Below are 19,581 nucleotides of genomic sequence, written 5' to 3' on the forward strand. Positions count from 1 at the left end.
GTGTCTGCACCCTGGGGCACACGGCTGGGATGGCCCTGCTCTGGGCTGGGCTGTTCCTCAGGTGAACTGTGTGTGCTCAGCCTGGCCCTGCCGTGCCCCTCCCTGAGGCCTGTGTGCTCACCTGGCACCCTGAAGTGGGACAGGCCATGGGAAAGGTAGAGCTCCTCCCTGGGGATCCCCAGGAGGGAGCTGAGGGGAATTGGGCTGTGATCAGAAGAACTTTCTGGTGCTTTTTGTGTTGGCAGCGTGTGCCCCTCCCCAGGCATTCGTACCTGTCCAGAGGGCTGAGTGAGGAGTGGTGGTTGCTGCAGACCCTGCTGGGCTGGTGGCCTGGTGGGGAGGCACGAGCTCTATCTGCATACCCCAACTGCAGGCCCTGCTTTAGCTTTCTGACAAAAGGTTTCCCGGGATAACTGCTCTCCTCCAAGCCAGTGGTGAAAATCCCTCACACACTGCTGGGAGCCACAATGGCTTGGCAAGATGCTGGAAAGCCCTGCAACCCTGCAGAGGGGTCTCCCAGAGGTGTAGGAACTGTGCCAGGGCTCTCCCAGGAGCTGAGGGATCCATGCTGGTGTTTCCCTGCTGTGTACAGAGCTGTGCCAGGGCTCCATGGGGCACAAGCAGCTGTGCCAGGACTCCCCCTGAGGGGAGAGGCAGCTGGGTTTGGGCTCCTTTAGGGCAGAAGCAGCTCTGCCAATGCTTCCCCAGGGACAAGGGAGCTTTGCCAGGACCCCTCCAGGGGCAGAGGGAACTGGGTCAGTGCTCAACCAGGGGCAGAGAGAGCTGTGCCAGGGCTCCCCAGGGCAGAAGGTACTATGCCAGGCCTCCCCAGGGCAGAAGGAGCTGTGCCAGGGCTCCACGGGGCAGAGGATGATCTGCCAGGAGTCTCCCAGGACACAGGGAGCTCTGCCAGTGCTCACCTATCGGCAGAGAGAGCTGTGCTGGGGTCCCCTGGGGAAGAGTGGAGCTGTGCCAGGGCTTCCCTAGGGCAGCAGGAGCTGTGCTAGGGCTCCATGGGGCATGGGAGCTGTGCTGTGGCCCCCCCAGGGCAACTGGGTGCTGAGGCAAGGCTCCCCAAGACATACCCTGCAAAGAACCCTGCAGTGCCATCAGCTTCCAACCCATCCATCTGGGAAACTCTCTTCCTTTCCAGGCAGTGCCACGTGCTGCGACGGCCCCTGGTGCCCAGCCCAAGTTCCAGCAGTCCCGGGCTGACAGGCCAGGCCTGCAGTGGGCTGTGTGTGCCCGAGGGGGGCTGGGTTCACTCTCACACTCACCGGTGCTGTGCGGAGGCAGGAGCTGCCGGTCGGGGACCCGCTGTGCCCGTCCGCGGGCACGGGGGACACCGGGAGCAGGTAGTGGCTGTTGGGGGACGGCGGGAGGCTGATGTGCTGGGGGCTCTTGGCAGCCCCGAGGGGAGAGTGCTGGGGGGAGCACTGCGGGCTCAGGAATGTCGAGGAGGTGATGGTGCTTTGCCCCGCAGGCTCCAAGCAGTGGCTGTTTACAATGTGGGGCACCTGCGGCACCGAACGGTTACTGAGCTTGTCCGAGCTGCCTGCCTGGCCTTTCAAGGTCTTTTGTTTGGATGCAAATGGACAGCTGGACACAGCGTTTTCTTGCTTGATGGGGACACCAAAGAAATGCTGAGCAGTCTGCTGCTTCTCCTCAAGGCCATTGCTTCTCTTTCGCTTCTGGAGCTGCATCCGCAGCTCTTCCACCTGCCTCTGCTCTTGCTGCAGCTTCCACGTCAGTTCATTTATGACCTTCTGCTTCTCCACCAGCATCTTGTCTTTCTCTGTGTCAATTCCTTCCAGTTCCAGCTGGATGCTCCCTCCGTTCATGCTGCTCATGAGGCTTTCTTCAGCACTGCCATGAACTGGAGATGGCTGGAGACCGAACTGCGGGGAAGACATGGGCCCATCGTTGAAAGTGTCTGGCAAAGAGCCGCTCACAGAGAGATCAGAGGAGGCGGGTGAGATGGGTGGGGTGGAGCTGGTGCTGCCAAAGTGGTAGAAGCCATTTGATAACATGCTGGTGGAGGACTGCGACTGGTAACTCGACAGCGTGCTTGTTGGAGTGACTGGGAAGGTGACGGTGGTGATCTCACTGAAGTTTGGCACCGCGTTGCTGCCGCACTCCTGGAAGGGCCGCAGACGCTCCATCAGTGCTGTCTTGGTACCTGACACAGGCAGACCTCGTATTCGGAGCTGCTGCCTCAGCTCTGACACCTAGAAGGAAAGTCACTCCTGATCAGTCTCAGTGGCAGATGAGCCCTTTAGAAACCCAACACTTCTAACAAGAAGGCTCAGATCACAGGCTTGCAGCTCCCAGTGTTAAAGCTCTGCCCTCCCGGGTGCTTCACTGTCTCACCAGTCACCCTGTGCAGGCCTGACCACTGCACATCCTGCAGAACCTCCACCTTTCCTAACAGGAAAACCTTCCTTCTTCCTCCAGGAACTGTGACTACTCTCCAGGAACCAGCAGTGGCCCTTGGGCCATGGAGGCAACTCAAGATTCCCTTCCTAGCAGGAGGTTTCTCCATGAGCAGGGGACTTTCACACAGACCAGAAGCCAGTTGACAGCTCAGAGAATCGGATCATACAGCTTGGAGCCACATGCTCCATGTTCAGGCATCTGCACAGGATAGTCACCTGAGCTATGGCATTGCTGTGGCCAAACTCATGTTATTTCTACCTCTAACAATGTATGTTGCCCCCAGGTCTCTGCTCCTAGAAGGATTTGACCTTCCCCATGGCTGAGGGTCCATTAGCAAAGTATAAAAGAACTGCTGATGTGTTTCTCCCTTGTGCCCTGTCTTGCCGACATGAGAGATGTTCAAAGCACTGCATGTAGCAGGAGATATCTGCTCTGCAGAGAGCTGAGCTGGCCTGGCTGCAGGGACCACTGAGTCACTAAGGGGAGGCCACGCTGACCTTCCAGCTGGTCTGTTAGAGTACCCTGATGTTCACCATAAAACCACAGAAGGTATGGAGACAGGAGCTGCAGGAGCAGCAGCACAGATCATCCTTTAGTCCTTGCCCTTGGCCTCGCCTGCAGCCTCCCCAAGGCAGACCTAAGCTTTGCTGATACACACACTGGAGCAGTGCAGCCCTTCACGACCTGCAGAGCAGAAAGCCCTCATGTTGAGGTACCACCACGGTGCCCAAGCCCTGCCCCAGTGTGGTGTGCTGTACTCCTGGGCTGCTGAGAGCACAGTGGGTGGGGTGTGCTGACCTGTAACTTGCTCTCTCCCAGCCTGTGGCACTCCACTGCACGCTCAGGCTATGAGATTCTGCTCCTGCTGTGACAAAGTTTGCACTCACTTTGAGATCATCCAGGTTGGATGGCAGAGGGCCTGGCTTGATAGATGAGACACACGCCTGGCCTGAAAAGGTGGTTTTCACTGGAGAAAGAGGGGTGTTGTTGACAGAAGTTGATGAAGAATTTGAACTTTTGACCATTTGTTCATTCGATTGCCTGAAATAACAAAGGAGATTTGGGGTAACTTGTTGGTCCCCTCAGGGTCTCTGTGACCAGCATCCCATCCCTCTGCTCCTTTAGGAGTTGTCTCCTGTATGAGGCCTATGGATGGCCACCCAAAGGAAAAGCAGGCTGGGCTGTAGGAGGTTGCTGGTCTCCCACCAGCAGGTTGCAGATGCCCCGGCCAGTCCACAAAGCCAGAATGGACAGTCTGTGCTGTTCCCAAGCTTTTATGTTTCACTGGCATGCCTCTACCCCCTTGCACTGGCACAAATGGGTACTAGGCAGGGGAAAGTTTGGAGAGAGATAGGACTAAACCCTGCTGCTGTCACAGTGCCACTCACTTTAGCTGTCCTTGGTGCATCCCGGAGTAGCTGAAGTGCTGTTGCTGCTGCTGCTGCTGCTGGCTGAGGATCTGGAGCTGCAGGAAGAGCTGCTGTTGTTGGAGCAGTCTGGCATACGCAGAATCCATGGGTGGAGGGGATTTCTCTGCCTTCTGGTCTGGAGGGATGTACTGGTGGTACTTGAGCTTCTTCACTTTGGGCTTCGTGTCCTTGGGCTTTTTGTGACGGTTCTTGCTATCAGTGGATGATTTGGACTGTTGGTCAAAAAGGAAAGGAATGAGCTGTGAAAAGAGCTCCTGCCACCCTCCATGGGACCTCAGAGGCCTGAGACAAAACAAGGGCAGCTCCTGCTGGTACTCTGACACTCCAGCTCCAAGAGCTGCTGAACCTGGATGTGGGGGACTCCCTCGGGACTTTGTCCCTTCTCATTTGTGCTGGAGAGCACATGAGATGGAGAATGACCCTCCCTGCCTGGAAGGTATTCCAGTGCTCCTCACATTTCCTCCTGCTCTCAGCCCAGGGGATGTTTCCAGTGCAGGACTCAAGCAATTGCCTCTGGCAAAAGGAGTATTGCTGTACCTTGTACCACGACACAGTGAATCAAATTATAGTTTTGGCATAAGGTTTGTCTGCCTGCATTGTTCAAAGCCTTTAAGGCCAGACCCCCAGACCTCTCACACAGGTGGAGTGCAGCATGGGGACACTCCAGGCTGGGATGCAACCAGAAGCACAGGCATTGATTACCTTCACTGCAGAGGGCACGGGGAGCGTGGGGCTGTCCTGCCCCCCCGTCTGCTTGGGGCTGTCACACTGGCTGCCCTGCCCCGAGGCTGTGTCCGGAGCGTGGCCATCGGCACTGGGGGGATGATCCTGCGAGGGACAGGTGAGAGGGGCTGTAGGGCTGGTGCCAGGGGCTGCCCAGCCTCGACAGGGGCACCTGCTACCCCGTTTCTTCACCCCATGTTGTCCCCAGTCCCCACAGATGCCTCAGTCCATCCCAGTCCCCTCAGGTCTATCTCAGCCAACTATCCCCACACCCCCAGGCTATCCCAGTCCTTTCCTAGTCCTCTGTCCCCCAGTTCTTCTTGGTTTCCGAGCCCCCTCCATTTCACCTGAGCCTGCCCAATGCTGGCCCCTCAGTGTCCTCCAGACTAGGCCAGTCCTCCCAGTTGATCTGGATGGCCACAGCCCCTCTGGTCCCGTCCCCCGCCCCCCAGTCTGCCCCGGTTCTTCCCAGCCCCCACAGTCCATCCCAGTCCCACAGTCTGAACTTGTCCACCCTGGTTCCCCATTCCCCCAGTCCTCTCCATTCCTTCCAGTCCTCCCCATTCCCTCAGTTCCCCCCCGGCCCCTCACATTCCCCCGATACCACCCCAGTCCCCCCATTCCCGCCAGTCCCTCGCCCCACCTCGGCCCCGGTGCCTGCAGTGCCAGCTCCGGCCGGCGGAGGGCGCGCCGGCCCCGCGCAGCCCGTGAGGCCCCGGGCGAGCGCCCAGACGGGACCCGGCCCGTCCCTCTCGTGCCCCCCGTTGTGCCCCCGGTCCGGGACCGCCCCCCTACCTGCGGTGTCCCGGCAGCGCCGGGGGGCGGCTCTGGGTCCCTGGAGGCAGCGGGCGGCTCTGCGGGCCCCGGGGAGCCGCGGCTGCGGGGCCGCTCCGGGGACAGCCCGTCCGTGCTGCTGTCCTCCTCCTCGAAGGCGAAGGCGTCGGCCGGGCAGGGGAAGCTGCCCTGGGTGCCTGGGGGGCGGAGGGGAGGCGGTCAGAGCCCGCGGGGACTGGGGGCACTGGGGAGGGGTGAGGGGCCTGGGTGAGCCTCGCGGTGCCCCCAGCCCCGGCCGTGGTGCCCGGGGGGCTCGGCCGCGGCTGGGGGAGAGCGGGGGGACACAGCGCCTGGCCCGAGCCATGGACCGGTCACTTGGGAGTGGGAGGGCAGGGATCTGAGGAGCTGGGCCCATGGACCATTTTCCTTGAGAGAGGAGGGGTCTGAGGAGCTGGAACCACGAACTGTGTCCCTTGGAAGAGGGAGAGAGAAGGGGTCAAAGGAGCTGGGACCATAGACCCTGTTCCGTGGGAGAAAGAGAGAGGAAGGCTCAGAGGAGTCAGGCCCACCAGCACAGGAGGGTTGGTACAGACAGGTGGGACTGGTGCAGCAGGGGCTCTGCCATCCTGCCCCACTGCTGGGCTAAGGCGGGAGATGGGTGTTAGGGTCCCCCGAGCATCCCGGCTGCACACCCACACACGCGCGGGACTCCATCCTCATCAGAAGAACTGAAACTCAAATCAACCCGGAGCATGACCCATCCCCTCACAGCACACGAGCCAACATGGGTGGACCTGGCTGCAGATGCACAGAGGCTCCCAGATCCTGCCTCTGTCCACAGGCTTCACCCACAGGACATGGTTCAAACCATTGCCTTTGCCTTTCTGACAGCCCCGGGCACTGCTGCTCCCGCTGCACAGCTGCTGCACGCTATCTGCTTGTCAGATGGGCAACGGCTCTTGACCCCTAGGTTTTGCTGATAAATAAAGTGCTGGGAAAAAAGAGGTCTCATGTGAGCCTCTGGAGGGCTGCAGGTGGGGGTAGAGGAAGGAGCAGCGTGGCCATGCTCGTAATCTCCTCGTGCTCATGTCTGGCATTTGTCAAGCAGCTTGGCACGCTGATAGCGAGGTGACAAATGGGGAAATAGGAAGGGCCTGGGGACAAGCTTCCACCTGTCCCTGCTGCTGGTCTAGCAATGTGTACCTTCTCACCGACACGGGCCTCCTGCTCTGACCTCTGCCCCCATCTGAGAGATAAGGGTTATCTCAGCTCCCTGTGGCTGCTGGTGCCAGGGTAGGTGCGAATGGAGCCTTGGCTCCCTGCCTGAGCTGCTGCCCAGCCACCATATGGGCTAGGGGTATGAGATCAGCCATGTCCAACCTGCTCTCTTCATATGTCCCTGAAAATAGGGCCTGTGCCCTCTCCATCAGAGGCAGCACTCAAACTGGGTATTCCCTGAGGAACTGCAGCACTGCACGGTCCACCCAGGCTGGGTGGGAGCTGCTTCCCATCCCTGCAGACAGCATGGGTATCACTCTTGGGAAAAATTACTCCAAGCAAGGAGTAGTGGACTTGTGGATCTGCAAGGCTCCTGCTGGGCTGGCATTTAATAAGTGTGTTGAGAAGTGGTGCCAAAGCTGGGACCCTAAGGGACCTTCAGGACACAGCAACAGCCCAGAGCATGACAAGAATGCGCTGCATCCTGCTGCTTGATACCACAGGCCTGTGCCGATGGGGAATGCTTCCCTTATCTGTCCTGCTCTCACCCAGCCCGCCCTGGAGTGTATTGTTTCTCCATCCCGTGTCCCTGCTGTAATCTCAGGCAGGATGGTGTTTGCTCCGGGCTGTTTCTAATGCACTGGGTATTGTCCTCTCCAGCACGTTGGACAAAGTGATGACAAGGACCTGGTAAAAAAGGGTTCTTGTATCACTGCTCAGCTATGCAGGGCACTGGCGGCCTCCTGTCACTGGGACGGTTGGGCTTTCAGTTGGGGTCTGGCACTTTCTGCTCACCCTGCCGGAGGCGATTAGAGGAACACGTCAGCTGAACTTTCCACTGTGTAAACAGTTGAGATTCCAAGGTTAAAGTAAAATGATTTTAAACCCTGTCATCTTTCTGGTATTGCAAAAACAAAAGGCTTAACATTCAGAAGTGCCAGTGCTCATCTCTGCTCTGTGTTCAGCCCTTCGCCCCAAACTGTGAGCACCACAAGCGCCCCTGACTCTGAAAACCAGCGTGAGGATCCTTCAGCCTGGGGCTTTCTTCTGCAGAAACCTGAGGGCTGGGATGGTGCTCCTGGTGCAGCTGCATCACCTTCTTCACGTGGCACCCAATGGTACCAAGTACCTTCTTGTTTGACCCTAATGTGCTGCACATTTCACCGTAAATGGGATGTAACTGGCTTGCAGGACACATTTTTCCCCAGCAATGTGATTGAAGGGCATTGCGAAAGGGAGAAATTTAAAACTGAACAAATCATTTTTAAGCCAAACTTTTTGGGTTTAACAGTTTGGTCCCGTAAATCTCTGGTTACCATGAGCTCCTGACAAGGCAGCTGGGTAGAAGCTCTGTTCAAGCTTCAAGTTCACTTGCCCAGCCTCCAAACCTCAGCTCCAGGGGATAAAGTCATGCTCAAACTGCTTCAAATGTTTATAGAGGGGGGGATTTTTTGAAACTTTTTTTTTTTCCACTGTTCTCTCCTTCGATAAGTGGCTGGGGAGATTTTACTTCAACTCTCCTTAAAAATTCCTCTTCAGGCAGAGTCCTGGAACATTTCAGCTTCAAAGAGGAGAGTTGTGACATGCTGGAAGGAGAGCAGCTCCAGGGCCAGGCTGGAGGAGCCGCTGTATGGACAGAGCCTGCACTTCACAGCCCCAAAACCAAGAGCAGGAACAGTTGTGGGGCAGGACAGAGTAATATCTGGGCCTGGAATATTTAATGTCATTTATGATGGTTTCTGAGATGAAATGAAAGTCAAAGTGTTTCCCGTTTCAACTCTCGTTTTTGGCATCACTCCTGTCACTCAAAGACCCCTCCTGTTCCAGAGTCCTGCCACTGTCCCCAGCTTGCTCTCAGCTCTCAGCTCCAGAACAGACACTTCACATGGGATTATGCCAATGAAAATGATCCCATGAATTGAGGAAACGGAAGCAACAGAACAAGCAGTTTCCAGGGGCAGAGCACCTCTCAGTGCCTCACTGAAGACCTGAGCACCAATTTGGACATGTAGAGATGGCCCCAGGCTTCAAAAATACAGGCTGGTATCCTGTCACTGCAGGATCCTGCTGGTTTTCCTGCTCCTTTTCTCTCCTTTCAGACCTCCCTGTCCTGGCACTGGGCCCTGTGAAATTTGAGTCACCTTTTTGCTCTGTTTCTCCTCCCGCACCAGCTTCCCTGTGGGGAAGTAATTGTGGAGGATTCTGCCTCTCTCCTGGGGGGGAGGTGATGGAGGAAAACCAGGCTTGGGCATGAGGCGAGTGCTGGGGACTGGTTGATAGGAGCGTCCCCTGCTTTGGGGTGTAGGCTGCTTCTCATATTCCCCAGAAGCCTAGTATCCCAGGGATGCTTCCACAATCCCCGGCAGCCAAACTCCCCAGGCATGCTTTCACACCCCCAAGATGCAGCATCCTGCTCTGTTAGGCCCTTCATACCACTAGCATCAGTGGTAAAAAAAAGAACCTCACTGAACTGGGGCCACTTCACCCCCATTAACTAGGATGTAAGAGCTTGGCAGGGCACAAGTGGGAGAATCCAGACTGGCCTCAGAACCACACCTCTGCACCCAACCACGGCGGAGAAAGGAACATTCTGTCTCCAACCGTAGCATTTCCATGCTCAAAGCCTTGTGGAGAGAAGAGGTGTAAGAAGGAAGGCTCTTTTGTGGGGACGTGGCTGAACAATTGTGCACATTTCAGTGTCACTGCTCTAACGTGAGAGCTCTCTGCTCACAGGCAGGATAAGACAGAGCAGGCTGAGCTGGACTGGGCTGCTTACTGTAAAAATAATGAAATTTAAGCAATAAATGCAGCTCCTAAGTCCAGGTCAGTCACTTCCTGCAGTCATTGTGGTACCTCCTTGTGCCCTCGCCAGCCCCTGCCCTGCTCCACGCACACACACAACACACACCTTTCCTTTCACTACCTTTTATGGCCTCTTTCACTGCAGAGTCAACGGAAATAATATTCTTCTCCACCAGCTCCAAAGGACCCGGCCTGAGAGCGATCTTTTCATTGAGGTCATCTGCCAGTCGGGCTCTTTTCAGCTTCATTTGAGTCGACTGAATGGACCCCTCTGCAGCCGAGTCTAAAAGGCCAAAGAAGGCATCAGGACCAGGGGAAACCTCAGCGAGTGCTTCCCTTCATCACAGCCCTGGGGGCTGTGGGCAAAACCTGAGTGTGGCTCAGGGCACAGCAGGAGCTGCTCTGCTGGACTGGATGGGGCTGGTGGGATCTGTGACATGGGTCCTCCTCTGAGCCTTAGGCCCAGCTTCTCCCTTCCCAAACAAGAGCCTCTGTCTACCAGCCTAGATTTGCAAACCCAGCCTATAGCTGGAGCATCCTCTGCAAGGACCAGGAGTGACCTGTGATTAACAAGCTGAGACTAATGAGGGCCAAAGGGGTCTCCAGCTCCTGCCTGCCAGGAGCACCTTGGCCCTTGTGGGCTAGTGCAGATGGATCCCTACTTCTGGGGAACAGCTGGAGAAAAGAACCATTAGCAGTGCTGGACAACTGGAGTAAATGGCTTACATTGGAATTAAAAATAGTGCGTGCTGGGCTGTGGACTTTTGGAGGTGACATGACTACAGTGCTCCAGGCCTTCAGGGAAGAACGAGCTGGAGAGGAGCACAGCAGGTAGATCTGGAAGCTACAGCCCTACCAAAGCCAGCTGAGAAGACCCCAGTTACAGAGTGGTGACAGAAGAGCAGCAACTTCAACAGAAAATTTCCTGAACAAAGCTGATTTGGTTCCTATGGTGGCACAGGCATGAGTAGGGAGGGAGTGGGTTTCTAAAGTAGACCATTTCTGTACCCTTGGGGGTCTAAAGTAGGAATGGCTGATTCTAGGTTGTGCTATCTTCAAAGACTGGGCACTACTCTGGAGGAGATACTGTCAGCAACACAAGCTAAAGGGCTTCATGCCATGGAAAATTCTCTGCAAGAGGCCAGGAGAGCTGGTCTAGGGCCACTTCTGGCCTCAGATTATATAGACCAGTGAACACAAATGAGCTCCTCGAGGTGAACAGTAACAGAAGATGTGTCTGTAAGGCACTTTGACGATGCGAAGTGTCTCATCTGGCCAATTGCAATCCCCTCTAGGTCCTGTTGTGAACAAAATGTACATGTAGGTTCATGATACGCCAAGGCACCTCCATGGAACGCAGAGCACGATGGACAGAGGTGTGAGCAGAGCCTCCAGGTCAGGGGGTGTGGGGCAGCATGTGCAGCTTGCTGAGTACACAGCCAGGCTCTGCTCCCCTGTGCCCTGCCTGGCCCTGTCCATGCCCAGGGCTGCAGCTGCCTCCACATCTGGTTGACAGCTCTTGGCCACAACTCCTGGCCATATTACTTCTGTTATTTAAACCAAGGGAAAGACACTTTCACCTCTTAAGCAATGGTGCCAGCCCATTTTAGGGATGGAAACCCAAGGGGAAAGCAAGGCAGTGACACTGATCCAGCATGGGACCCTGGCTCTGTCTTCCTGCCTGCCAGAGGAAGAAAGATTGCACCCATGCTGAGAGCAGAGGGCAGCATTTACAGCTGCCAGAGAGTGATCTGCTTCTTCCAGCCAACTGACAGGGCTCTAGGAGGGAGGGAGGGAGGCTGCACATCCTCTCTGTCTCTAAGTATCTTGTTATCTCTGGAGATAAGGAGGGACACCGTGGAGTTCTGCTGTCTGTGATGGGATGCAGCCTTGCCAGGTCTCTGGCTGAGAGGGAACACCATGATGGGAGAGAGGAGAGCTGCTGTGGCTCACAGACTGATAGCAGGGCTTTTCATACAGCTGTGCTTGGGTCACTGACTGCATGAGTTGTCCCACAGAATATCTGGAATTCTGGCAGCACAAAATATTCGCTTTGGGAGGGTGTTACAATAACCTGCTATAGGAGTTTCAGTGCCCTGGACAACAAATGCTCTGGGTTTGCTTTTCGTGATCAGACATCAGCTCCTGTGGCTAACAGAGTTCTCTCTCACAGCTGTTCTATACCCACTGTTCTCTAGAGCATCTCATGCTGGCCCCTGGCAGAGATGGCCTTGGGACTGCATTTGCCAGGGAATAAAAAAAAGGTGTGTCCTGCTTCCTGAAGACCAGGTCTGGAGAGAATTCCATACAAACTGTGTCCTATTTAAGTCTGTCTCTTATGAGCAGCTGGGACAAAGTTAATCATGATGAGAGCCCTGAAGGAACACAGGTGGGGCAGGAAGGACACAAGTCCCAGGGCAGGAGACATGAGGAGTGTGTGGGAAGCTGGGGCAATCTTACCTTGCAGAATGTGCATGTTGACCAGGTCTGAGCGCTCAGGCCTGCTTCTGATCTTGTGCTTGAGATAATCTTCAGTCTGCAGAACACAAATGCAGAGGGTTACCTGGCTGGAGCAGCAATAAGGTACTGAGAGCACCTGCCCCTGTGTCATCCCATGGCTCTTTTGGATTTATTACAAGCTGGGTTGAGTGAGGTCCTAAATGGCATTTTTCGTCACTCAGACACCAGCTTGTTCTCGGGCAGGAGTTCTTCAGAAAGGGAACACGGTGCATGGAGCTGCTGACTGATCACTGTACCCACTCCTGTGTCCTTTACAATCATCATTGAGCTTTAGATGCCTGAAGTATTGTGAAGGGAAGGGTGGGACCTATTCCCTGGGAATGGTGCAGGTCCAGCACCTTTGAGAGCTGCACCAAGGCAGCTCTGGGGTGTCCTGTTAGCAGTGCCTTCTGTGGGAAGCCTGGCACTCTGGGGTGGAATATCAAGAGCAAGTAATGAAGATACTCAGACTTCCCACCCAGGTCAGCCATGAGGTTTAACCTTCCTGCAGTTCCTATGCTCTGTGGTTCCTCACCCCAGCTGTGATATGAGGCTGGGAAAATCCATTTTGCAGATCACTGCAGCTGAGCTTGTAATGAACATGGTCCTGGGACCTTGTGCCACCTCCCTCATGGCTTTAGGAACACAGAGGCACACAGAGGTACAGTAACCATCCATTAGGGCCAAGGAAGTCAGCCTTGAGGGCACCTGACCTCAAAAATACAAATATAAGCTTATCCCCTGGTGAAGAAAAGCTAGAGCACAACTTAGACAAGATTAGCTCTTTGCTAAGCTGAGCTGCAAGAAGAAATAGTCCAAAATATGTTAATAGTTCAAAGAGGTTAAAATCTTAAGAATAAATATTAAAGAATAGTAACAAGGAGCTGGAGCACAATTGGAAACCCACAATATAAAATGTACAGGTTCACGAGAAAAAGATCTTACAAGCACTTCTGCAGCCAGGATCAGGCAATGGAAAGTGCTGTCTGTGTTCCATAAACAGGAGAAATAATTGTGCATGCTGCTGAGATGACCACAGGATTTAATGCCTTTTAAAACAAATCTCACTAAACAGATAAATGGCTATTTATCAATCAGGTGGCTAAGCCAAGAGCCTTCAGCAACAGAGAAGAAGCTCCAGTTATGAGGTTGGAAAAGTGGTCAGAGAGTACTCAGAGGAGTTAAATGTCCCCAGGCAGTTTGGGATACACAGGGCTAGAGTAATAGCAACTATCTGTGGTTCTCCAGGAAACTGGGCAAAGGAGAGCATAATGTCTTGCTTTAGAAGAGATGGAGAGAAGAAACCAGGAAATTATAAAGCAGACAGCAAGATATTGGACCAAGTAATCAAACAATCTATATAAGTGGATTTTGAAGATAGCAAGGAGGTGAACAACAGCCAGGATGGATTTATGAAGAACAAACCACATCACATCAACCTAAATTCCTTCTATGGAGAGATGACAGTTTTCTGTTACAGGAATAAAAAATTAATGTCATGTAGCTTGACTTTAAACATGTTTTGACATTATCTTACATGGTTTTCTCATACGCGAGCCAGAGAAATTTGGTCTGGATAAGACTAACATAAAAAAGGAGCATAGCCGTGGATCACCAGAGGAATTGGGAATGGCTCACAGTCTAAACAGAAGAATATATCAAATCCTGTTATGCAGCAATTTTTCCTGCTAGTCAATATATTAATTAGTGCCTTGGATGACAGAAGACGTATTTCTTAACTCTGAATCATTCAAAGCTAACAGATTACAGTGCACCATGATTTAGAGCAATACATGATCTGAAATATATGTGATACAATTTCAGGGACACTTGGGAAGGACTGTGTTCAGGTGACAGTTAGCCACAGCTAAGCCAGTTGATTAAGCACTGTGGGGGATGAAGACAATGCACCAGAGATACTTCTGAGGTGGTCACTACCCTGGCAGAAATTAGTTACTCAATGCATAGAAAAACTATAAAAGGCTCTGGAGAATCTAGTGATCAGCAGCTGACCCACAACCCCAAACCAGGAGGGGAGACACAGCACAGGATGTCACCTGCCCAGTGCAGACACAGCAGCAGCAAGGCCCCGTTCTGTGCCCTAGATCTGAAAGGGTTCATGGACAAGGACTGGACAACAGCTACAGACATCATTGAGTCAGGGATGAGATCAGTGAGGAGGGGCTGAAGGGAGGGGAGACTGGTCAGGCCAGAGGTGAGATTGCTGTAGGGACACAGGATGCAAAATAGCTTTTTAAAGTGCTAGAAGAAAAAAGAGACGCAGTTCTACATGTGCATGCATTTAGGAGAACCAGCAGCGTGCTCAAACTTCAGCTGAACAGCTTGAGCTGGGAATGAGAGGACACATCTCACAGCACAGGTCAGAGAACACCAGAGCAGCTGCTGGGGAGTGGGATGTCTGTGGGTGCTCACACATCAGTCAGGACTGACTGAGGTGGGGCTGTTCTGCTCTGGGGCAGAGGCACAAGAGCCCCTGCAGTCCCTCTCTGCCACCCTTGCTGGAGTGCTGGGTGAGTGCTCAAGCACTACTGAGCCAGGGCTCAGGAAAGCCAGCCTGCCTCAGCAAAGGCAGCCTGCTCTCAGTCCTCCAACCCAGCAATCTATTCTAGGACACCAACTTCAAAGTATGTTGTGCTGGCCTGATGACAGCCCCTAACATAGCCAGTGACATGTTTAAACAAATAATAGATATTTTATTTACTGAAGTCTTTCTAACGCCTTACCCTTCCCCCTGTATTTTTTCCCAGCTTACTTCCACCAATACAATCCCTTGCTTGGACCATGGGCAGGTTTACCTGGTGCCTGTGCCAGGTCGGAGCGAGCTGGTGTCTGCACCGGGGTGCAATTAAAATCACCTAATGCATTTCCAGCTAATCCTCGGATCAGGTCCTGACTTCAGCTCAGCTCCAGTTGCTGGCCTACAGCTGTGGCTTTGCTCATGTTTCTGCTATGACTTCAATTCCTTTGGACCTTATCTGTTTATAAGCTGTCCTTGTGTCTCTGGGGCACAAATGGTGGAGAAAGGCTTCAAATGTGGGCTTTTTAGCATCAGCTGAAGCAGAAGAGCTTGCAGAACACAGGAACAGTTCTTGTTATCTGCTTTCTGTTCACACAACATCAGCTGGGAGGAATATCAGCTAAACCACAAATGCCTTTGAGTAATTATCTGGAAGTAGCCATGGTCTTCCCTGTCCCGGGTCTAAGCAGGGCAACCTTTCAAGAGAACAATGTTTGTTATGGGCTGTGCTCAGTGTCTTCCTTAGGACGCTCTAAAAAAGCCTGAGGTTTGGGATAGACTGGACCATCCTTTCCCATTCCCCAGGCAACTAGCCAGTGAAAGCTTTTGAAGAGAAAGACAAAGAGACACAAATGTATACTTAAACTATAAAATATATGACACTTCAAGGATACTTTGGATTGCTTGAAATTTTGTAAGCATACTAATTTTTCAGAGTCATACTGTGTTTCTTATGCTTGCCATTTATTACCATGGGAGACTTGGGGCAAGTGATTTGGAGTGTGTTTAAGTTCAGAAGAGCACTACTCTGTATTTCACCATCATTCTTCCTTGCGAAGGCCCTTTCCCATGTGACTGCCAGCACGTTTTGTGGATTAATGGAACAAACTCTTGTGCTCAAGCAAAACCTGCATGACTGTGTGATTTCTGCGGTCATCCCTCCAGCTTGGTCATGGCACTTGGAAACCAGGGTGATTTCCCGAAAGGTGGTCAACAGAGTTTCAATGCATTATGGAAATGGCTACTTATCTCTGCCTTCAGCAGTATTTAGGGAAGCCAGATAATGGGGTGGACGGGAGCCTGGTCATCTTCCCCCTTGGATGTTGTGTCCCAGTGGCCAAGCTGCCCTGTGGAGCCCAGAGCCAGGCTCCTGCCTGGGGACAAGTGTCAGCTCCCTGCGGATTTGCTCCAGGAGGCAGCTGCATTCCCTCTGCACAGAACTAGTTAGGATCCTTCAGGCCTGTTTGCTGCTGGCCCTGCTCTAACCTGGCTGACACAGGAGTGCAGAACAGCCAGCACAGGCTGTGGAGGGACAGCAGCAGTTCCACTGGTTGGACACTCACTGCAAGGTCTGCCAATGCCATGCTGAACTGTGCCCTGCCCACGGCCCCTTGCAAAACCCTGAGGCTGCTGTAAAACCCCACAGCTCAGGGCACAGATGCCCCCTCTGCCCTCTTAACCCTTCCTTGCTCAGAGAAAGGCGCTCCAGAACATTTGTGAGCACACCCCATGTCTGGAAGCAGGGGAGATGCTCTGCCCCTCATCCTTGGCCACAGGGCCCGCATGGAGGATGCCAGAGGAGGGGATGGTGGTGGAAGGTGCTTTCAAACCCTGTGACTCATGCAAAGCAAGCCCACGTGTTCTCTCACAGGATGGCTGCAGGAGTTACCTTGGCTCGCTCCAGACTTTTTCGCTGTTCATGGAATGCAGATGGGCTTTTCAGTGCTGCAACAGGAAAGAAAGAGGAGCAGTCAGCACAGGAGCGGAAGCAAGCAGCTACCAGGATATTCAGCAACAGCATTTTAATGAGTGCTATAAAAATAGCAACACAAACTAGCTGTTGTCTTTATTGCACTGCCTAAAAATAACTTAGGAAAGCTCTGGGAAATCCCATGCTCTCAGCCAGTCCCTGGCAGGAGAGCAGGGGAGATGGAGAGCAGGGGGAGAGCAGAAGGCAAGTGGGCAGGGAGGGGGTGCAGGCATTGAAACACAGTGCTCTGTGGGACACGTCAGAGAGCAAATATGACTTTTCTCTGGAATGTTCCCTGCAGGGCATGGAAGGCACCACAGCTCCAGAAGACAGATCTGGGAAAAGGAAACACCTGTGAGGGACCTCGCCTGAAAGTAAAACCTGCAGGTGACTCAGGCTCGAGGTCAACAGGAAAACTAAGACTGCCGCAGCTCTTGGGGTCCGTGGGCGCAGCCTCCAGCGATGGTACTGCAGGGGAAGGCCCTGGAACTGTGGTCCTTTGTCCTTCTTCCATCACTGACTGTCCCTCCCCTTCTCACTGGACATCTGTCCTGTTCCCTGCCCAGAGGCAGCTGTGTGACATGGGACCTCCCTGGCCCAGCCACGGTACCAGGCAGCAGACCATCTCCTGACACCAAGGGGGATTAACTCAGAGGGGCTCCCAAAAAAAGGCCAATAATCCCTGGCTCTTGGACCAGTGAACACCAGTCCCACCAGTCTGTGCTGGAGTCATGGAGAATCTTGCACATTTCCTTGTTTACTGGGGTTTAGTAGAAATAGAGGCAGAATTTGCATGGTGAGGGGGTTAATACTTCTCACATCCTACAGAAATTCTTTTCTGGCTGTGTAAGCAGGCAAAACTCACTGTTCCCACTGGGACAAGGAAGGGGAAGGTGTCCTGACCCACAAAAACAGTCCGCTGCAACTCTCTGTTTGCAACAGAAATTCTCTTTCCATCTTCTGAATGGGATGCAATAAAGACAGAAACTATTTTCACACAGGACATGTGATCCTCCATCAGTCTAGGGGAGGAGGAAGAGAAAACTGAGGAGAGACAGGAAAGGTTTGGAGGCCTCTGAACTGGCTTTTGGTAGGCAACACCCAGGCAACCCCTGGAACCTCCAGGAAAACACAGAAGGCACATTCCTACTCCTGACATTTGGAAAGCAGACGGACAGAAAAGCGTTGCTGTGTCATGCTCTGGTGAGCAGCCACAAGCACTGGCGACAGCTGGTTTGATCAGAAGCAAGATCAAATAGTGCACAGGAGAAATGAAGTTAGCAAGAGAGATGACTTTCCCAACCCTGCTCACTGTGCAGTACTGATGCTGGCACCGTGCTACAGGCACTGACCAAGCACCATGCTATTCCAGAGGAAAATGCTGCAAAGCTCAGTAATTTATCAAGATTTTTGGAGGAATTATCTGGATGCTGCAGCTTGTATTAGTCTGCAAAACAAATAAAGACATGGTACTGATTGTTCAGGGGATGACATCTCAGCACGAAATGGCTGAGGGTCTGGAGGCACCAGGGCAGAGCTGCTGCATGAGGGGTCTATAACCGTGGGACTGTGGCTCTGAGGTTTCAGCGAGAGGATGAGGTGGTGGCTGTGTACAGCAGGAGGGTCTTCAAGAGCACCTATTTTTGCATTCCATCACAGTCAGGGGAACCTTGTCTTGAGGAATCCTTGATCCTGCAATCTGCCTCCTCCTCCTTCTAGGCAGGTGAGCAGGATCTGGCCCAGGGCAGGTGTCTGGGCAGGTCTAGGGAGAGGGTTTATCCATGCTCAACCCTATAGCTGCCTTTCTGCAAGTGACCCTGCATACTCTTGATTCAAAATGCTTTTGCTGGCTCTGCAGCAGTTTCACTGGGACAATAAATCTGCATGTGCTGGTGCGAGAACTGGAAACTTCCTACTCAGTGAGGCTGAGGAATGGGACGGGCTCTGCTCTCGTCTGCACTGGTACGCATCAGGAGCATCTTGTGCAGAATCTGCTGTGCCACGTGCATGCTCCAAGTGTGGGCCCAAACCTGCCTCTCACCATGGAGACCAGCCATGCCCATCTTTACTTTTTCCAGAAGAGATTCTCTTTTCTCTTTCCAGAAGATTTTCAACCCCTGTGTGTTACAGCCATATGGGCTCATTTCTTGACCTCCTGCAATAGCTGTGAACTGAGATCCTGTCCTAGTGCACCTCCTGGAGCCAATCTCACCTGATGGTCCTCAGAGCCAACAGGGTGTGGGAAGATAAGGTTAACAAAGACTTGTTTTTCATGAGGAATGACTGCACATGCCTAAGCCATGGGGAAGCTGGCTGGGGCTCCCATGTATTAAATGCTAACATCTGACACTTCCTCCTGAGGTCAAATGCAGCAGTAAAATTCTGCATGTTTGTTTTTATAATGGCAAAAGTGCCTTTTCTTCTATTACTTTCAGTGAGTGAACTATGCTCAAGTTTCCCAAAACGGTCTTCTTGGACAGAAACCAGACTGCAAAATCTCAGCCTAGAAGTTGGGAGTGCAAAGAAGCTGTAAGTAACAGGACAATACACTTCAGTTGCCATCAGATAAATTTGGCTTAATAAGTGATCTGCAATGTGTAAGGTTCAAGCTGTTGGGTGCCACGTGTGCCAGCTCAGCCCTGCAGAGCAGTGCCAGGTGTGCAAACCTCTCAGTAGGCACTGCTGCTCTGTGAGTGTCCAATGAGCTGTCCTGCACCTTGTCCATGTGTCTGCACCTTTACAGAGTGGACTTTGCAATTTCGGAGATGTTAGACATATTTTTGGCCATGGACTGTATTCCTGGTTCTTGCAGTCCTCTAACAAATGTCACAGTATTTTGTTTAAAGCTTTAGCTCCTGGAGTCTTGGGATTAAAGTGCTTGCCCTTTTGTGGCAGGTAGCATAAAATCTGAATGTTTAAACAAATAAACAGGTGAAAAATGGAAAGAACGTGCATTTATCAGTCTTAAAGCCATTTATCATTTTGGCAGTCATGATTTTGTCATCTTGGTCAAGTTTTCTTAGTGCTTGATGCTGACAATAATGTCCTGAGCAGGTGACTGTTGCTGGCTACCTTGGCACAATCGTTCAGGTGGGCAGGGTGCAGCAAGCAGTGCCAGAGCCATGCTCTTGAGGCAAGAGCTGCATCACAGTCTTCAAGGTCAACCAGAAGAGACAGAAGTGACACAGCAT

General features: G+C 52.9%; 1 protein-coding gene across 2 annotated transcripts in view; it reads right to left on the minus strand.

Moving 5' to 3' along the window:
• The window catches only part of MYOCD (myocardin), a 35,137-nt gene that overhangs the window by 4,169 nt on the left and 11,387 nt on the right, over positions 1-19,581 (minus strand). For both annotated transcript variants that reach the window (XM_039384067.1, XM_039384066.1), the window contains exons 3-10: positions 16,310-16,365; positions 11,844-11,919; positions 9,505-9,666; positions 5,385-5,560; positions 4,569-4,694; positions 3,825-4,078; positions 3,324-3,477; positions 1,278-2,228 (exon numbers count right to left, since the gene is read on the minus strand). In XM_039384067.1, the coding sequence (XP_039240001.1) occupies positions 1,278-2,228; positions 3,324-3,477; positions 3,825-4,078; positions 4,569-4,694; positions 5,385-5,560; positions 9,505-9,666; positions 11,844-11,919; positions 16,310-16,365 (1,955 nt within the window). The remainder of the gene's footprint in view (positions 1-1,277; positions 2,229-3,323; positions 3,478-3,824; positions 4,079-4,568; positions 4,695-5,384; positions 5,561-9,504; positions 9,667-11,843; positions 11,920-16,309; positions 16,366-19,581) is intronic.

This window comes from Pipra filicauda, unplaced genomic scaffold (genome assembly GCF_003945595.2).
Source record: "Pipra filicauda isolate LSUMZ 115617 unplaced genomic scaffold, ASM394559v2 scaffold337_size785800_pilon, whole genome shotgun sequence".
Classification (NCBI taxonomy): domain Eukaryota; kingdom Metazoa; phylum Chordata; class Aves; order Passeriformes; family Pipridae; genus Pipra; species Pipra filicauda.